An 18,539-nucleotide genomic window follows, 5' to 3' on the forward strand; every position below is an offset into this window, starting at 1 on the left:
ATATAATATGTTCGTTTTCACATATTAATTCAAAAGGTAATTCTAAAAATACTGTTATAATTTATTCCACTTACCTGATTTACTGAAAGTCTCGTTAGGACATTAATCGAATTGGTTAGGGTCGATAGAACAATGAAAATTTTGCATAATGTGCCAGCTGATAAAAGTGGTCAGGATATATTCATCTGGAAGCCTGCCCTTGATGACAAGTTCTCTACAAAAACGACATGGGAGGCAGTGAGGAGCATAAGTGATAATTTTGAGTGGAATGACTGGTTTTGACATTCTTTATTTCCTAGAAGAATCTCATTGTGTTTATGGAAAGTCTGGTTTAGATGCTTGGCAATAGATGATAGAATTCAAACGAAAGGAATATCGATGGCTTGGGCTTTAATTGCTACGTGCAGAGAAGTCAGGAAAACACTGATCACGTTCTTTCTTTAGGCAAGGTGGCTTCAGAGGTTTGGTGTCGGGCTAGTATGGTGTTGGGGATTCCTTTCCAACGGTTCCTTTCCTAGAAAAACAGAATTACAAATTGGTTCCACAATGCTAAAAAATCATCTATGAAAGGTATTTTAATAGATCTGATTTCATGTTTGATTACGCGGTGCCTCTGGAATCGAAGATGTAAAGCAAAAATGGAAGGAGTTTATCAAAGTTCGGATCAGACGTAGAGAAGTGTTGGATACTAGGTTAGTTCTTTAGCCGAGAGCTCTAATTCTTTTCAAAAATTGAAGATATCGGACATTACGATTTTGAAAGAGTTTCAAATTCAGCATTAGGGAGTTAGCAGCAGACCTGGAAAAATTATTTCGTGGGTTAAACCCCAAGTAGGATGGATAAAACTTAATTGTGATGGGAGCTGTAGGAGCAATCCGGGTACTTCAGGAGGTGGAGGAATTATTTGGGACTGCCATGACATAGTGAAAGCGACTTTTTCAAGCTATTTTGACAATGGTATGAAATATAGTGTGAAATTAAAAGCAATTCTAGAAAGAATTCATTTATGCAAACGACTTCATTATTTTAATGTAATTATTGAAAGTGACTCGCGAATTGTTGTTGATTCGTTTCGTAAAAGTAGATGTACCTTGTGGTATCTTTGAGATTTTTGGGAGGACCTCGTGGCAGAGCGAGAATGAGTGAACTTCATGGTGATCCATCAATATAGGAAAGACAATAGTGTGGCTAATTTTCTCGTTAAAGAATGAGAAATGGGAAACAATGTCATCTATGAAAAACATCATCTTTTACCACATTCTCTGAAAAGTATCCTTTGAATGGATAGGTTGGGTCTCACTTCCTTTCGTCGTTAGTTCAACCTCTCGATTTTTGTTTGGTAGGTTTAGATTTTTGAATTTTTTGATTTGATTTGATTTGATTTGATTTTATTATTTTTGTTTTTGATAGGCTTGTTTAGATTTGTTTCTTATTTAACTTTGTTTGAATTTGTAATCGTATTTTGGTTGGTTATTGGTGTCGTTTTTAGAAGACCTTTAATTTTTTTATCTGTAATCTCTCAATGCTTGTCTTGTAATCACGGTATTCCTCTACTAAATTGAGGTGTCGTCCTCCTTATTTATTTATTTATTTATTTTAAAACTATCATTTCTAATAATAATTTTCTAACTACAATAATTCGTTTCATAAAGTAATAACTAAAGTTATGTATTAGTCTAAAATTTAGTAAATTGCAAAACATTTAGATGATTGAAGTTTAATGTCAAAACATACTAGAATTATGAAAAAATCAAGTGCATGGACTGACTAATAAATAGCACAAGTGTAGGTAGTAAAATGCAAATATGAGAGAGAGAGAGAGAGAGAGAGAGAGAGAGAGAGCAACATGGAAAGTAGAGCTACCTACCCAATCCAAAATCAAAATCCAAAAGTGCAGCGCGCTAACTTAATTGCAACCACTCGTCTTTCCCTCACCAACTCGGTCAACTCTGTCCCCTCCACCCTGCAATTCGCCTCCATCCCCATTCCTCACCCCCTCCTCCCTATATAGCTTCCTTCTTCCCTTCCCTTCCATTCCCATTTCTCAATTCCCCACTTCTCTCGGCGAATGCAATCATGGGGAGATCTCCCTGCTGCGAGAAGGAGCACACCAACAAAGGAGCTTGGACCAAGGAGGAAGACCACCGCCTCATCTCCTACATCAGATCTCACGGCGAAGGCTGCTGGCGCTCTCTCCCCAAAGCCGCCGGTAATTCCCCTCTCCCCGTCAATTCATTCAATTTCCAGAGAACGAGAAATTCATATATGGAATTCGAGCAATTGAACATATGTATGTGCGTGTCTAGGTTTGCTCCGATGCGGAAAGAGTTGCAGACTCCGGTGGATCAACTACCTGCGCCCTGACCTCAAGAGGGGAAACTTCACCCCTCAAGAAGATGAACTCATCATCAACCTTCACAGCTTGCTCGGAAACAAGTACTGCCACCCTTCTCCCCCACATTCCCTCCCACAGTTCTTTTTATTTATTTTTTTCTGACATCCACCTGCTCAATTTCGAATCTCAACAAGCAATTACTCCTTTTCTTTTTGTGAATTCCTCAAAACAAAACAAAAAATCTAAGGATTATTGTTAGATTGATCCGCCTTCAAGTTTGATAGTTCTAACTATTTGCAGAAGTTCTTGAATGGATCAATTAGGATCTTGAACTGTCTTTGACCTTTGATTCACCAATATTGTTAGAAGAAGGTGATATTTGATGTCTGAGGAATTTTACATCTATAAATTTTTAAAAATATGGAAGAAATTGATAGTTGAGAGCGGTGGTCTAACATGAAATTCCAAAAAAAAAATTCTAATTTGATTTTTTGGTTAATTAATTATTCAGGTGGTCTCTGATTGCGGGCCGATTACCCGGAAGAACGGATAACGAGATAAAGAATTATTGGAACACTCACATCAAAAGAAAGCTTCTCAGTCGCGGAATCGATCCTCACACTCATCGATCCCTCAATGTCACGCTTCCCAATAGCAACAACAACAGCAAGAGCAACACGAATTCTCATGGCGAACTCGACATCAAAAGTACATCGACATCGCCTTTCCATTTCGATTTCATGAATCGCAAAGCGCCATTTGCCAAAAGTAACCTGAGAACGGACTTCATCGACATTAACACTAAAATGGCCGAAGAAGAAGACTCCAAAAGCAGTAGTAGCAGCAGCAGCAACAGCAACAACGCCAGCGGCACAACAACCGAGGAAGGGTTCCCGGAACAACTCAACCTCGAACTCTCCATAGCTCTTCCTAATAGTACCAATTCTATTAACATAATATCTTCAAAATCTCCTTTCCAAGACTCAAATTCAAGAACAAGATTGTTAATCAAACCCCAAGTAGATGAGCTTAACCTGGCTGCATCTCCCAAAATTGTTACTCGACCTGGAGCTGTAATGGTGTGTGTGTGCTGCCATGTCGGGTTTCATGATCAGAGTAGGAATCAACCCTGTGAGTACTGCAAATCCATGAGTAATATGATTGCTGCTGGTGATCTCCATAGAATTTATAGACCAATGGATTAACTTGTAGGCAATATCACATTCACCCAGCTAAGATCTTCCCTAGCTCCCTTGTAATTTTTGTGTAACATATCTTCATTTAATTTGTTCTTCAAGATGTTCGATAATTCTTGTGCAATCTTTATGTAAAATTATCTTCATTTAATTTGTTCGCGTAATGGGGTTGAAGAATTCAACTCCAATTATGATGATCCTATTACTTCTATCGCTTTCTATCTCTTTTGCTTTTCTTTGTTCATCTGTTCAACCATCATACCGGAAAAGAGAAATTTATAGAAAGAAAAAAATTGTAAAATATGGAAAAAAGGGCTTTTTATTCATCACACACAGAAACATAAATAGAAAGTGATGTGTAATTACAAGAATTATTATATAATTTATTGATGAGAAAACTTTAATTGATTCGAATATATAATGAGATGTTAGGATCGAGCACATTTGAAATTCAACCCAAGTTAGTAAAAAGAAAAAGAATAACTAATTGGTGATATTTGATTTGTTGGTTTGACAACATATTTTATTTTTCTATTTTTTTATTTTAATATTTTAATATAAATGCTTTTACTATTTAATTACAAACCCTTCATTTTGGAGTAGGGCTGCAAGCAAACCAAATCTGCTCGAAAGATCGGCTTAATGAGAGCTTGTCTAAGCTCATTCATTATGTAAATGAACGATTTTCAAACCCAAATTTAGGCTTTATTTAATAAATGAGTCGAGTCTGAACATGAACGGGCTCAATTCGTTTTAGCTTGTATGCAGTTCAATTATAGGCTTGGTTTGGACTCATTTAATAGACTTAAATTAGAATCATTTATGGACTAATTTAATAAGCTTGAATTAGCTTGATAGACTATAGTGAACGTAAAAATAAAGATTATTTTTAAATATGATTATTTGGCTTAAATTCCATAACCTTAATTTAGTGCTAAGGCTGATACTCAAGGCCAGTAGGTTTGGTGGTGCGAATAAACTTTAAAGCGGGATTAGTAAGAGCCTCTTTCATCTTTTTGCCTAACAAAACCTCTTATCTTTCAAAATGAAAGGTTCTAAAAAATTAAAAAAATTAAAAATCAAGCTATTAGTGAGAATTTTGATAGTTTGACTCGATATGAGCTTGTGAGTTCGTTTATTTATATAATAAACAAACTTGAACTAGTATGTTAAAGCTCGGCCTGAGCTTGGCTTAAGCTCGAGTTTGGTTAAAAATTTAACAAACAAGTTTGAGTAAAACAAAGTTTGGTTCGTGTTGACTTAGGACCATGCAAATGGGCCTAATGGTCTTTCTAAGAGGATAATTTAACTTAGACTTTTAAATTGATATTATATTTCTAAAACAAATTAAAATGTGTTTTTGTTAACTTTGCCGTGATCCCAAGAGGGGGGTGAATTGGTAGTTTTAAAATTAATCCCCTAGTTCAGTATCCTAACAGCAATATCTTCACAATCCTATGGTCAATCTAGTGCAAGTAAAGTAAATCAAGTATAATATGTTTTACAAATTAAATAAACGCAACTTAATTAACTATGCATGCACCAGAAAGCAGTAAAGAGAAGTGACACGCAGAAGTGTTATCGAGGTTCAACAAATTGCCTATGTCCTCGCCTTGACTAACAAGCATAAGGATTACCACTATAATGCTCACTTAAACAGGTGGAGCAGCACCTAAACAAACCAAGTCAATTAGTACAGGGCTGACCTCAATCTTTACACTCAATCCTTACCAGACTGAATTACCGCTCCCTCAGGGCACGCTTGGAAATACAACAGTATATTCACAATAAAATGGTACAGTGATTATGCTTTCATGCAAAGCAAATATGTACCCAATCTAAGCAATCACATACACCACCAAATGATATAATGAAGTAAGCTCAATGTGGTCTAAGATTTCTACTCTCAAATATTTATGCAGGCGATGCAATCAGTGCGTGAGAGTGCAAATAATATGATCTTTGTATCACACAAATTCAATCACAATGCTCAAACAAAGATACTTGCCACACTTTAGATATCTCAACAAATGATTTTTCTCAATATATAAGCCTCAAGAGATGTATAGATTTTGTTTGGAAAAGGATTTGATCTCTGTGTTCAAAAATAATATTACTCAAGGAATATTGCAACAAAGATCTTTAGAGCATAAACAAATATCTCTCCAAGAATTTTTCACAAAATGAAACACACGAGATATTTGAAAATATTTCTAGCAACCAAAATCGAATGAGAACTTCTTAAGATATTGCAATGATAGTGCAATACTCAGAAGTTCAAGTGAAGTCTTCTTAGGAAAGACTTATTAACAAAATCTCCTAAGAAAACCTGAAGTCTTGCTCTCAAACAAAATAATATCAATCAATCACAAATTTGAGAAAGCAAACCTATAGGACAAGAACACTTAATTCACACTTACAAACAAATTTTTGGCAATATGGCAAGGTAAGTATGAGTGTAGGAAGCTTAGAAGTGAGTAAGAAAGATTTTGGAATTCAGAGAATTTTTACTAATCAAGTTTGCTAATTTGATTGCTAATTATTCCAAATGAGAGAGTATATATAGATATCCCCTTGATTAAAGTCGTCCAGGACATATAGGGAATTATTATATTTATTTTAAAACATTTCAACCAAATTAACCCTATTTTATTATTTTAACCGTGGTAAAAATATTAGGGCAACCTGAGAGCACCGGTCGACCGAAGATAAGGTTCGGTTGACTGAGTTGTGTAAGTTGGGTCGACCGGGCAAGTTTTGAACTAAAAGTTCAATCGATCGGACATAGTGTCCCAAAGGCGATTTTTCTTTTCTGCGTGGTTAGGTCAACTGGGAGGTTTTGAACTAAGTAATTCGGTTGATCGGAACGTTGGATTCTCCCACGTGTGGGTGGTTGACCAGGTTTTTGACTTATGATTTTGGCTCGATCGACCGTATGGTCAAATGGTTGACTCAGAGAGAGTTCGGTTGACCAGGTAGAATGAACTAGGCATGGCTCGATTGATCGGGAAGTGGTCAAAGTGTTGACTTGGTCACCAGTTTGGTCGACCGACATATTTGTACTTGTGCAATACGGTCGACTGAACATGCATTTTGATTACATGCTTAAATTGCATAATTAGGTGTTTTAATTCATGCATCACGAATTATATTTTTAATTAAATACCTAATTAATCTCAATAAATTAACATTGTGTCATGTTTATAAAATTTGGGTCTTATTAAGTAAATTATGAATTTTTGGTATTTTTTTATCATAGGGCGATTATTAGAAGCTAAAAACCGATGGTATTCCGTAGTTTAGGCGTAACTTTCTCGTCCGAGCTCTGATCGAGATGATTCAAAATTTTGGGAAAAGTTGAGAAAAAGATCTATAACTTTTGTGTTTTTAGTTTTGAGAGATACAAGCTTTAGTATGATCGAAATTAGACTTGTTGGTTGGGGGACAAAAACTTAAAATGAAATAAATAAATAAAAGTTTACACGTGTATGTGTGTGAGTTTTTGTTGGCTGGCATGCTGGAAAGGAGGTGCTGGCTGTGGGCACGTGAATGGGTGTAAAGGCTGGCAATGTGGCAGAACAAAAAAGGGAAAAAGCCAAAAGAAAGGGAGAATAGGGAAAAAAGGAGGAGGATAGAGGCTAGGGTTTTTGAAAGGACTCTCTTTTCTGCATGTCACAGCAAAGAAGAAACGCAGCAGCATAGCTTCTGTGCTGAAGCTCCTCACGGTCTTCCATCTCCATTCCAACTCTTTTCTTTCTCCCTCTTTCATTCTCTCTCTTGTCCTTATATTTATTTACTTGTATTATGTTATTTTGATGTTATTTTAAATTTCTTGTTATCATCTAGTTGTAGTATTTTGGTTTAATGTCATTTTAAATTACTTTGTTGGAAATTGTTGTTTATTAATTTACTTCAATTTCATCTTGAGTTAACTTATTATTAAATTTAGTTTAAAAATTCAGCTGAGTTTATTTTTTATCTTGGTTTCATTGTTAAGTTGAGTTATTTTATTGTTTCATTTCATCTCTAGTTCTCTTGTTACGCTAATTATTTAGTTGCTTAGACTTCAATGTCATTTTAGTATTTAATGGAACTTAACATTGTTGGGTTAATTTTGTTTTGTTTAAGCTTAGTTTATGTGAATTTAATCTGTTTAAGTACTTGAGTGAGTGTTAGATTTTGTTTAAGTGTGGTTCATTTTTGCTTAAGATTTTATTTAGGTTGAATTCATTTTCGTGTCTTTTAGGTATAGTTTATCTTTATTAGACTTTTGTTTAAGTTTAATTCATTTTTGTTTAGGCCCTCGTTTAGGTTCATTTAATTGTTGAATGCCTTTATGAGATATGTCTAAGGAGTTGGTCATTTTGCTTGTTTGATTTTGTTATTGTTTATTTGGATAGTTGAATGGATTGTACTAGGTTAGCTTAGTAGTTTACGTTATGTTCTTGTTTTAGATTTTAATATGTTTTAATTTTGCCACAAACTTTCAAAAAATCCTAAGATTTCGAATCTGAACCATGTTCAATAAAATTTGTTTTCTTATTTTCTTTGTCTATTTCGCGCTAGTTTAGAATTAATTTGCATTCCCCGTGGAGACGATCTGACCTATTTGAGCCAATTATTACACGACGTAACTCATATACTTGGGATAGCCCTAGTGCTACTCATTTTTAGAAGTGAATCACATTTTAAGTGCATTTTGATTCAATTTAATTATGTGATCACCTTTTCCACAAAACCATATATATATATATATATATATATATATATGTGTGTGTGTGTGTGTGTGTGTGTGTTTGTGTGTGTGTGTGTGTGTGTGCATGTATGAGTATCTTAAGGTCATTTTAGGTATTTTTCATTTGAACTTACCTATCATACCATGCATGTGATGCATATAATTATTACAGCCCATAACCTATTTACTATTACAGACCCATAATGAATAACGAATTTAAATACAACATAAATAAGGTCTTCAGGGCCTCCAACTTCTACTTCTTGTGCCATCATTTTGAGTTACCAATTGTATACCTGCACAAATCCTTAAACATCCATTAAATACAACAAGTATTTGTCATTATCAAAATCGGGTGTGACCTATAAGGTCAACAGTTTTACACAAAATTTCTCTCTTTGCATGTGTTTTTTTCTTTTGGCTTTTTTTTTAAACCACCTTCCATCAACATAGGAAAATAACCATTTTACAAAGTAAAATAGATGTGACCTTTTTCTCAAATGTTTTGAGCAAAGTTTAGTTGCCTATTTAAGAAGTGCAAAAGAAAATATTGTTTAGTTTTTAAGTTTTTGATTCGTTGCTGGTCATTGGTTTTTTGGTTTTGATTATATTGGTTAAGGTTGTTTTAGGGTCTTGGTGTTTGTTTTTATTGTCCCATAGTCTCAAGATTGGAACCATAGTATTTAGGCCTGGCAAAACGGGCGGGCGGGCCGGGTTTGGGCGGGTCACTAACGGGCCGGGTCATAAACGGGCGGGTCATAAACGGGTCAATGTTAAATGGATCACACACATGTCAACCCTAACCCGCCCATTTAATGAACGGGCGGGTAACGGGTCACCCGTTTAAAAATATATATATTTTTTATTTTAAAATTTTCATATAAAATGACATTTTTTTTTTAAACTGCATTTTATTTATTAATTTCTAAATGAAAAGAACATAAAATGTAAAAAACAATACATCCCTTTAATGAATACAATTTTTTTAAAAATGTAAAATTAAAAAAAACACGCACACCTCTAAAAATATTAAATATGCATAATACATGCATAAAATATTTATATATAAATCTAAATTTAAATGAGTCCCGTAATATTTACATATAGAGCTAAATGTAAAATATTTAATAAGTTCATTCATCATTCATATTTTTTTAATTCATGCATTATGCATAACACATGAATCAAATATTCAAGTCCCACAATCAAAACATAATCTTAAAAAATATAACAGTTAAATATTTAGAAACAAAACCAAATTTAAATGAGTTCCATAAAAATTCACAAGATTACAATTTTCAAAAGATAATAAAAAAACTTAATTAGCCATGATTGTTTGTCGAAGCTTCTCCCAAATCATTAATCAAAAGATTTTCAAATTTGTCTTCTAATTGTTCAGCTTCTTCTCTTTCTTCACTTGGATCCACTGCAATGACAAGATAAATAGATAATACATAAGAAACAATAACAATTGACAAAGGATATGAAAGTAAATAAAATGTAAGTATTGAAATTATTGAAATAATATTGGAAAAACTCAAAAAAAAAAAATGCATACTTGCGTAACCAAACAACCAATTTCGAGTTGTTATCAATGCTCCTGCATTTTCTGGCAAAAGTGATCTTCGATATTTGTTAAGAACCTGAGCTCCAATGCTGAATGCAGATTCTGATGCAACGCTTGTGATAGGAATAGTAAGTACATCACGCGCCATAAGAGATAAATCAGGATATCGAAATCGATTATCTTTCCAATACCGCAATATATCCATTTCAGCATGTTCCACACGATTTAGCCTAGGCTCTTCCAAATATAAATCTAATTGAGATTTTTCTGTAGTAGCACAATATTGACTTTCATAAAATTCAAATTCTTGTCATATATTAGAATAGAAAAACAAACAATATAAATATAACAGCTAAAAATAATATATAAAGTAAGAAATGACAAATTAGAAAATATAAATGAAGTTACCGAAAGCTCATCTCTAATGAGATTGTCACTACCACCAGTACCCCCAGTAGATGAAGTAGTAGATTCCAAAGAAGATTTTGATTTGTTTGCATAATCTTGGAATAGAGAGTACAACTTTTGACGAAGGAGATTTAGCTTTTGCGGAGAAGTGGATGAATCAATCTTTGAGTAACAAAACTCGACAAATTGAAGCTTGTAACGAGGATCAAGAACAATTGCAAATGCCAAAACAACACTATAACACTTCCAATATTTATCGAACTTCTCTTTCATTTTTGCAGCCATACCATTAACAATGCAGTCCGGATTTTCCATTGTTTCAAGTAAATGCAATTGAATTTTCCATATATTTGAAAAATACAAATTAGATGTAGGATAATCCGAACCCGAGAAGAGTTTTGTCATGTCGTAAAATGGCTTCAAGAAATTGCAAATGACCTCAGCTCTATTCCACTCTTCATTTGACGGACAATACTTATAATTTGCATCAAGTAAAGCATAATGAATTAAAGCCCGTCGATATATGAGTGCACTTTCTATCATCATGAAAGTTGAATTCCACCTAGTTGGTACATCCAAGCGCAAACTGATTGAAGCAAGTATACCAACTCGTTTAATGCACTCTTCAAACTTAAGTTTTCTTCCTTCTGAACCCTTAATGTACTTGACACTTTCTCTAATGTTATACACAACACGTTCAATCACTTTTAAGCCTTCTTGAACAATAAGATTCAAAATATGAGCACAACACCTTACATGAAAATATTCACCGCCACTTACTAAAGGTGCTTGCAAAGACAATTGACTTGAAAGAATATCTTGCATACTATCATTAGCAGTTGCATTATCCAACGTGATGGAAAATATCTTGCTATCAATACCCCATTCCTTCAATACACTAAATGTTTTTTCTGACAAAACAACTCCTGAATGTGGGGGTGGCATGTGAGAAAAGTTAATAATCTTACTATGCAATACCCAATTTTCATCCACAAAATGAACTGTAATGCATAAATATCCTTCAGTTGTAGGAGAAGACCAACAATCAGAAGTCAAACACACTCTACCAAAAGCACTCTGTAGTGTAAGTTTAAGTTTCTCCTTCTCCCTTTTATGTATTTTCAATACATCAGCTTTAGCAGTGTTCCTAGCAATTGGTTTAACATCAGGATTAAGATATTTATGCACATCTCGATTTCCTTCATGCTCAACCCATGAAAAAGGATAACAATGTTTTATTACAGCAATTGCCATCTTCTCACGATAAACATCTTGCTCAATTTTTTTCGCATGAAGTTTGGTTCCGTAATCCATGTGCATCTGCTTCACATCATAGTTATCACGTAATGGACAATTATTAATGTGGCGTCTCAAATTTGCCGTCCCATGAGTTGAAGCATTAGCAACATATTCAGCCCCACATTTTTTACATTTTGCCTTCTGTTTTCCATCAACATCTATAGGTAACAAATAGAATTCATCCCAAGCAGCTGATGTCTTTCTACGTTGTCTCTTTTTGTTAGTGCCATCATTGATAGAAGAACTGTTCTTTTCAGATTTATCTGAAGATGGAGTAATATTACACTCATCATCAAAATCCAAGTTTATGGTATCCATTATTTGCAATTTGTATTATCCCTAACAAAGAATAATTTTTTGGATATGCTGGGTGTCTTGGGCTTTCGCACCAGACTAATTCCCTAACAAAGAAAAATAGTTAAGACTCCGAAAAATTATAAAATAAACAAAATAATGAAATATTTAAACAATAAACACAAATCTGTTATTGGGTGTATGTGTGTGTGACAACAAATTATTTTTTTATTTTCTGTAGGGAAACACAAAAAACATTATTATAAAAATTTCTTTTGTTATTACTTGATTTTCATTCTACTTAACTTGTGAACATAGTAGGATCCTTCTTGTTTTCTTAATTTATTTTATTTATCTACTATTTATTTATATACTATTTATTCATCACAAATCTTATTCATCACAAATCCATGGTGGCATTGGCATCATCCATGAACCAAACAAGCCAGTAAATTAGTAACAGTAAGGCACTAAGGCAGTAACACTGTAGCAGATACAGTCATACAGAGAGCCTACAAAATAAAAAAATCTTGACAGTAAGTTACCTCTGCAACTCACCTCTGGAGCTGAAGCTGATGCAGTAAGTTAGTAACTGACAGTTGCTGTGGTCATTGGTCCGTGGAGCCTGGAGGCGACGACTCGAGCAACTCACAACACCGGCAGGTCCGGCAAGTAGCAGCACACCAGAGGAGAGGAGAGGAGACTCAGGAGAGGACAGGTCGGGGCCGTCCGGCACGTTGCAGCGCACCAGATCCAGAGGAGAGGAGAGGAGAGGAGAGTTAGGAGAGGCCGAGAGGGTGAGAGCTTGAGAGACTAAAGTGGAGACTCGAGAGCCGTGGCGTCACTGGCGTGGGTTAGAGACTTAGAGCGCTTACGGTTTTTTCGTGTTGATTGAGAGTTGAGACTCTTGAGTCTTGCAGGCCTACTGTCTACTAAGTACTGAGAAGTGAAATGCTGAAGCAGTGAAGCCTGAAGCGTGAAGCACTGAAGCCTGAAGGGCGGCCGAAGGCATATGCCGTGTGCGTGAAGTCAGGACTGCAGGCTGCAGCGTGAGTGTGAGTGACAGTGAGTCTCTGAAGGCTGAAGGCGAAGGGTGAAGCGTGAAGGCAAGCTGGCGCTGGAAAATTGGAAATAAAAAAAGCTATTAAGGATTCAAAATAACGGGTCACCCGCTGGGTGACCCGCCCAAACCCGGAGAACCCGTTTATAAACGGGTTAACCCGTGACCCACCCAAATATTAAACGGGTTAATTTCTTCAAATCCAAACCCGTTTTAAACGGGCGGATCCGGGTGACCCGAGGGGTCATGACCCGTTTTGCCAGGCCTAATAGTATTCCTCCGCCATAAGTGAGGGGTTTTCTAATAAAATTTAGGAGGTGTCGCCCTCATTTTTTTTTTTTGAAGAAAATATTGTGGGGATTAATCAATGACTTTTAATTGTGTTATGAGGCAACGATTTAAAAAAGAAAAAACAAAAGATGTCCTTTATGAGACCTTAATTACATGTAATTTGGGCGCTTAAGAGGAATAACCTTGTCAAAGAGCAAAACCAATAAAAGGAGTTGGCAACCAATAGAATTGGTGCTTGGTGAAGATGTCGTTTATAGAATTCATTGCTACAAGATAATGATGTTTCACATGACATATTAATTAGAAGTAATTGTTGGCTCAAGTGGCAGCTCAGGAGGAGGTGAATTGGATTTAATGAAAATTAGAAGTTTGATATAAAATTTAAAACAAGTTAAATAACTCAAGACAATCATACAAAATCAAAGCAATTTAAAGAGAGAAGGGAAGAGAAATTGCAAACTCATTTTATAGTAGTTTGGCAATCAGGTTAGGTCCACTCTCTCCACGTAAGTCACCTTGAGGTGCCACTAATTCCCCTTACTTAATGGAGACGGAGGAAACAATTTACGACCTTTGTTTTCTATCAAGACAAGGTAACCACAACAATCATTGTTTTTCAAAGCCCAAGAAATCAATACAAGAGAGCTTACAATAGCAAATTTCCTCACAAAAAATGATATACAATTTGATGCTCAAACAATTTTTTTTTAAAAAATAATCAAATTTGTGGTTCAAGAGTTTTTAAAGTCAATCGCCTTTTAACTTTTGCCTAGGTTGGTTAACCGTCATTGGCTCCAAGGTCGGTTTAGTCTTCTTTTGATTCTAGTTCTCTTGTCTTAGTTCATTTATGTTATGTCTTATTTACAAGCTAAAGTATAATACAATTGAGAGAATAAAAGCACATATAAAAAGGAACTTAACTCTTCAAGACTCCTCTCAATTCTTCAACTTAAATGGTTTAATTTTGTAGAAAAAACAACTTAAACACAAAGTCATTAATCCATAATAGTTTGGTATCATTAAAGTTAGGTTAATCAAATCGTAGAACTAATAATAATAACTCTAATGGAGCTTAGGATGCCTGTAACACAATCTTGTGTGACTTCAATAATGACCATTTCTTAGATAACTTAGACCCTTTTTAAGGAATAGGAGTTGTAGTAATAAAAATAATAAGTTACGAGCGACATATAACTAAATAACATAACAAGGTTGCATAAAAATTGGTATTCACAAAATGCCACAATCATAACAAATGATAAGGATATGGAAAAATATTTATTGAAAAACAATCTTATGAGACTTTCAAAATTTTAACAGACCTTTTCTAAACTTTACTAAGGAGAAGTATACCTCTTTTTACATCAGATAAAAAATGAGTTTAAGTAGACATGTAAGTGTCCAAAAATCAAATATTAAGGTCCGTTTAGAACTCATAAAATATTAGGGAAAGAAAACGAAAATATATAAAAAAAAAACCACATTTTCATATTTAATTATCAAGGAAAGTGAAAAAAGAAAATAAAAATATACCGAATTTATAAGAAAAATTTTAATTTTACACATTATTAATATTTAATTTTTCTTAATTTTTAATCATATTAAAATAAGCTTTTTTATTTATTTATAATATTCAATAAAGAAAGAAAATATTAGGAAAAATGAGTTTTCTCATTATTTTCCTTTCTTTTTCCTCAAAGAAAACTCTTAATTCAAATGAACCCTAAAGAATATTTATAAAATTTTTAAAATTTCAAGAGAAGCCGCACATTTTTTTCGCTAACATTTAAAGAAATTTCGTAAAATTTTTAAAATCTTATCTAAAGTTCTCAATCATTATCAACTGTAATCTTGTTCTCTCCGTGAGGATCCCACGAGAGCGCCCTCTACTTCTAATAGATCATGAATTAGATTAGAATCAATGAGCCAATAAGAAGGGATCCCATTTTTTTCATTGGATTAGAGTTGAGACCACTTTTTGTACAGTTTTCTTTTACTAATTGAATTAAACATAGGAAAATAAATTCTTTCAAAATTTTCTTTCAAAACAAACAAACAAACAAGAGAAAAGCTTTTTTCCTTTTTGGTGTTTGCTCTCTCAAAACTAGTACCATGTATTTTTTCTCCACAGGGAAGCAGCTATCCAATACATAAATACATAAATCTTCTCTTTAAAATTTTAGTAAACACTAAAAACCATGGCCGGGAGCTGTGGATTGATGGATAGGGGCAAAAGATAAAAGCGTCCAAGGGGGTTGGTCCCTTGACTCTCTTCACTCTCTTCACTTCTCACGACTCGTCACAATCCCATTGTCCCCAATTTCCATCGGCCTCCTCCACCGCAGCCACCGTCAACGCCGCAACCACGACCGCCGCCGCCGCCGCCGCCTTTTCTGTTTTCAGTTAATCATTTTTCCCGTTATTAGGGCTTCAAGCGAAGAAGAAAGCGTCCTTTTTGAATGCTGTGATTCAGTATGAATCACCCTCTGAACGCTCGGATTCAAACCCCATCTTCGTCTGCATTTCCTCCTCCGTGCTTCTCCTCCGCCTCCCGAGCTCGCGAGTTCCCACGGTAAGTCAAAAACCGCGAAAGATTCCTTTGAATATGTTTTACTGTTAATTCGCTAGAATTTTTCTTTCTAATTTAAATTGTCCAATGAGTTTGCCAAAATTCATACTCTCTCTTACCAGCTCGCATCTCTTTCTACAATCCGAAAGCACCTTTTTCATTTTTTATTTTTTATCATTCTTAGTATGATTCTGGCGTGCATTTGTTATGTGTTAAATTATGCCATGCACGCACCCATGCTATATCGCTTACTGTTTGAATTAAATAATCGCGGTTCTGTTTTAGTGCCGTGATGTAATGCCGATACAGTTAGCTGAATTTCCATGACGCATGAATTATGACTGCCTGAGTTGATGCGGGGTTGTGATTCCTTTACGTGTTTGACGTTCTTTGCTGTCGTAGGCTTTTGCCATTGGCATTGTGTGCCTCTCAAAGGATAAGTCATTGCTTTGGGATCAAATTGGAGGCTTTTGTTGATTTTAGTCTCTCAAAAAATTCCGTAGCTTCCAGACATTCCTTGGGACGCTCTGAAGCACAGGCTTGGTTTCTAAAGCAAGCTGTTAACAAGTACTCGTTGCCGTTAGAAGCGTTAGCAACTTCTAAAACTCAAGATATATCTGCTGCGCCTCTTTCTCCTGGTGAAAATATAGGCGTCTTGTTGCTGAACCTTGGGGGCCCAGAGACTCTTGAAGACGTGCAACCTTTTCTGTTTAACCTTTTTGCTGACCCGGTAGCTCGCTCTCTCCTTCCCTCTCTCCCTCTCTCATGCACACATGCATGTCTTGGACTAAGATTTTGTATCAGATGCTAATTAAATATTCTTTAATTACTGTCATTATGTTTTATGGATTCCATCCACTTCTTTACTCAATGGGTTAACTATTGAGGACCTATTCTTATGCTACGTTCTGGTTACTACTTGCTTTATAATTTCTCTCTTTTTTCTATGCATATTTTGGTTGCAGATATATGAGCATGGATTGATTATGATGTAGTAGAATCACCTTATTCCTAACAATGCATTACTATTTCAAACATATTTTCTAAATTTTTTTTTTTTATTCAATTGGAGGCCCACATTTGGCCAGGCTGCACAACTATAGGTAGACCATCTCTCATCCCATACCTCTTCTCCCTCTCTTGTTAAGAATTTGAACACGAGTCCTCCTATGTCAAAGTACTAAGCTTTAACATTGTCTCCAGAGTTAAAGAATATCTATATATTGTACTGTTATGTTTTAATTATTCAACATGTAATTTGGAGCGCTGGGCTGAATATGCCACTGTTCTTTTAATTTTATTTTTAATTTAAAATCACCAAAAATTAAGATTGTGGTTTTGGAGGCTATAGAGAGACCTTTGTTATGCTTTTATATATAATAATTAATTAGTTTATCTAAAACATGACAAAACTAAATCAATCTATCGTCAAGCCCATCTAGTTGTAGTAAATTTAGATGGAGATAGCTAGCCTTCAAGTCATTCAACAAGTATACCTTTTGCTCCCTATGAACTTGAAATGTTAAAAGGAGGGGGTGAGAAACTACAAGCTCAGTAGTTAACTTTAATATAAATTATTCATGTATTCCCAAATTATGAAGGATTTTGATTGCATTAGAAACACAGCAACGACAACGACAACAACAACAACAACAACAACAACAACCAGTAGTCTTATCCTCCACACAGCAAGTATACCTTTTGTTCCCTACGAACTTGAAATGTTAAAAAAAAAAATGGGGGGGGGGGGGGGTTGTGAAACCACAAGCTTAGTAGCTAACTGTAATATAAATTATTCATGTATCCCCAAATTATGAACAATTCAATTGCATTAGAAATATAACAACAATGACAATTGATAGTCCCAAAGAAAAGAAAAAAATGCAATGGCCCCACTAGGTGGGGTCATCTGTATTTATGCTTTTTTGCCATTTTGAATTAACACTAAAACTAAGTACAATGAGAGCTATTATGCCTTATTTTGAAGACCATATTTGAAGCAATGATTTTCTCCAAAAATGGTCCTTCATGCCCCAAGCCATTTTCCAAGGAGGGCGTTGAAGGTAGAGTGAAAAAATAAAAAACACAGTTTAGCCTTCGTGAAGTAGGACAAGAAGCAAGACCTTGGGAAGATCCTTATTGGAGAATGCTTAAGAAGAATTGGATCGAGGGTTGTTAGGCTTAGTTTGTAGTTTATTATGTGTTTAGTTTAATTAGTATAGTATTATATACATTTGGGGGCTTGTTTGTAATATTTGTGTATTCTAGAGGTTGGCTTATAATGTACTGTAATTTTAGGGGTATATGTGTAATTTCATGTGAAAAGGATCTCTTATAAATAGTTTGAGCCATGTTGATTAATCAAGACCGAAAGAAACACTGCTAACCGCACACAAATCATGCGATGTAATTAAATTTAATCTGAATTAAGTTGTGTGGTTATCACATTTAGAGCATTGTGTTTGGAGTTTTTGTTCATCAAAAGGCTTCTTTCTTCAAAATAACTATAAATGGTAAAGAAGAGAAGATTCTTTGAAGGTGTGCTATATTTACTTTAGTGTGGTGTATTTGGTTCGAGCTTGAATCTTTAAGGGTCACATGGTGTGTTTGGTAGCTTTTGGATTAATGTTTTTGGCTTCACTTTGGCATTTCGATTTCCGCCAAGGATTTTGTCAAAGGAGTCTCTTTGGTTGATGTGCGATGGTATTGGTAAGCTTAAGTGTTGTAGACTTAATTTCCTTGGGAAATGATTTTGGATATTCATAAAAGAACAAGATCATTTTTG

At 34.8% G+C, this 18,539-nt stretch overlaps 2 protein-coding genes across 4 annotated transcripts in view; both read left to right on the forward strand.

Moving 5' to 3' along the window:
* Positions 1 to 1,893: 1,893 nt before the first annotated feature.
* On the forward strand, positions 1,894 to 3,682 carry LOC131160204 (transcription factor MYB8-like). Its single transcript, XM_058115608.1, has 3 exons — positions 1,894 to 2,209; positions 2,307 to 2,436; positions 2,847 to 3,682. Exons 1-3 carry the CDS (start codon positions 2,077 to 2,079, stop codon positions 3,538 to 3,540), a joined length of 957 nt encoding a protein of 318 aa, XP_057971591.1. The 5' UTR covers positions 1,894 to 2,076; the 3' UTR covers positions 3,541 to 3,682.
* Positions 3,683 to 15,257: 11,575 nt separating this feature from the next.
* Positions 15,258 to 18,539, forward strand: part of LOC131159996 (ferrochelatase-2, chloroplastic) — a 41,337-nt gene continuing 38,055 nt past the window's right edge. Inside the window, exons 1-2 of one of the 3 annotated variants that reach the window (XM_058115262.1) lie at positions 15,258 to 15,757; positions 16,157 to 16,484. In XM_058115262.1, coding sequence (XP_057971245.1) covers positions 15,660 to 15,757; positions 16,157 to 16,484 — 426 coding nt within the window. In that variant the 5' untranslated portion in view covers positions 15,258 to 15,659. The remainder of the gene's footprint in view (positions 15,758 to 16,156; positions 16,485 to 18,539) is intronic. The other 2 variants (XM_058115265.1, XM_058115264.1) reach the window with 2 other exon arrangements.

This window comes from Malania oleifera, chromosome 7 (genome assembly GCF_029873635.1).
Source record: "Malania oleifera isolate guangnan ecotype guangnan chromosome 7, ASM2987363v1, whole genome shotgun sequence".
Lineage (NCBI taxonomy): Eukaryota > Viridiplantae > Streptophyta > Magnoliopsida > Santalales > Ximeniaceae > Malania > Malania oleifera.

Excerpts from the sequence above, each read along its gene's own strand:
- LOC131160204 (XM_058115608.1), top strand. The coding sequence starts at position 2,077 with ATGGGGAGATCTCCCTGCTGCGAGAAGGAGCACACCAACAAAGGAGCT. Across the intron at positions 2,210-2,306 it reads CTCTCTCCCCAAAGCCGCCG|GTTTGCTCCGATGCGGAAAG; the intron begins GTAATTCCCCTC and ends GTGCGTGTCTAG. Across the intron at positions 2,437-2,846 it reads CACAGCTTGCTCGGAAACAA|GTGGTCTCTGATTGCGGGCC; the intron begins GTACTGCCACCC and ends TTAATTATTCAG.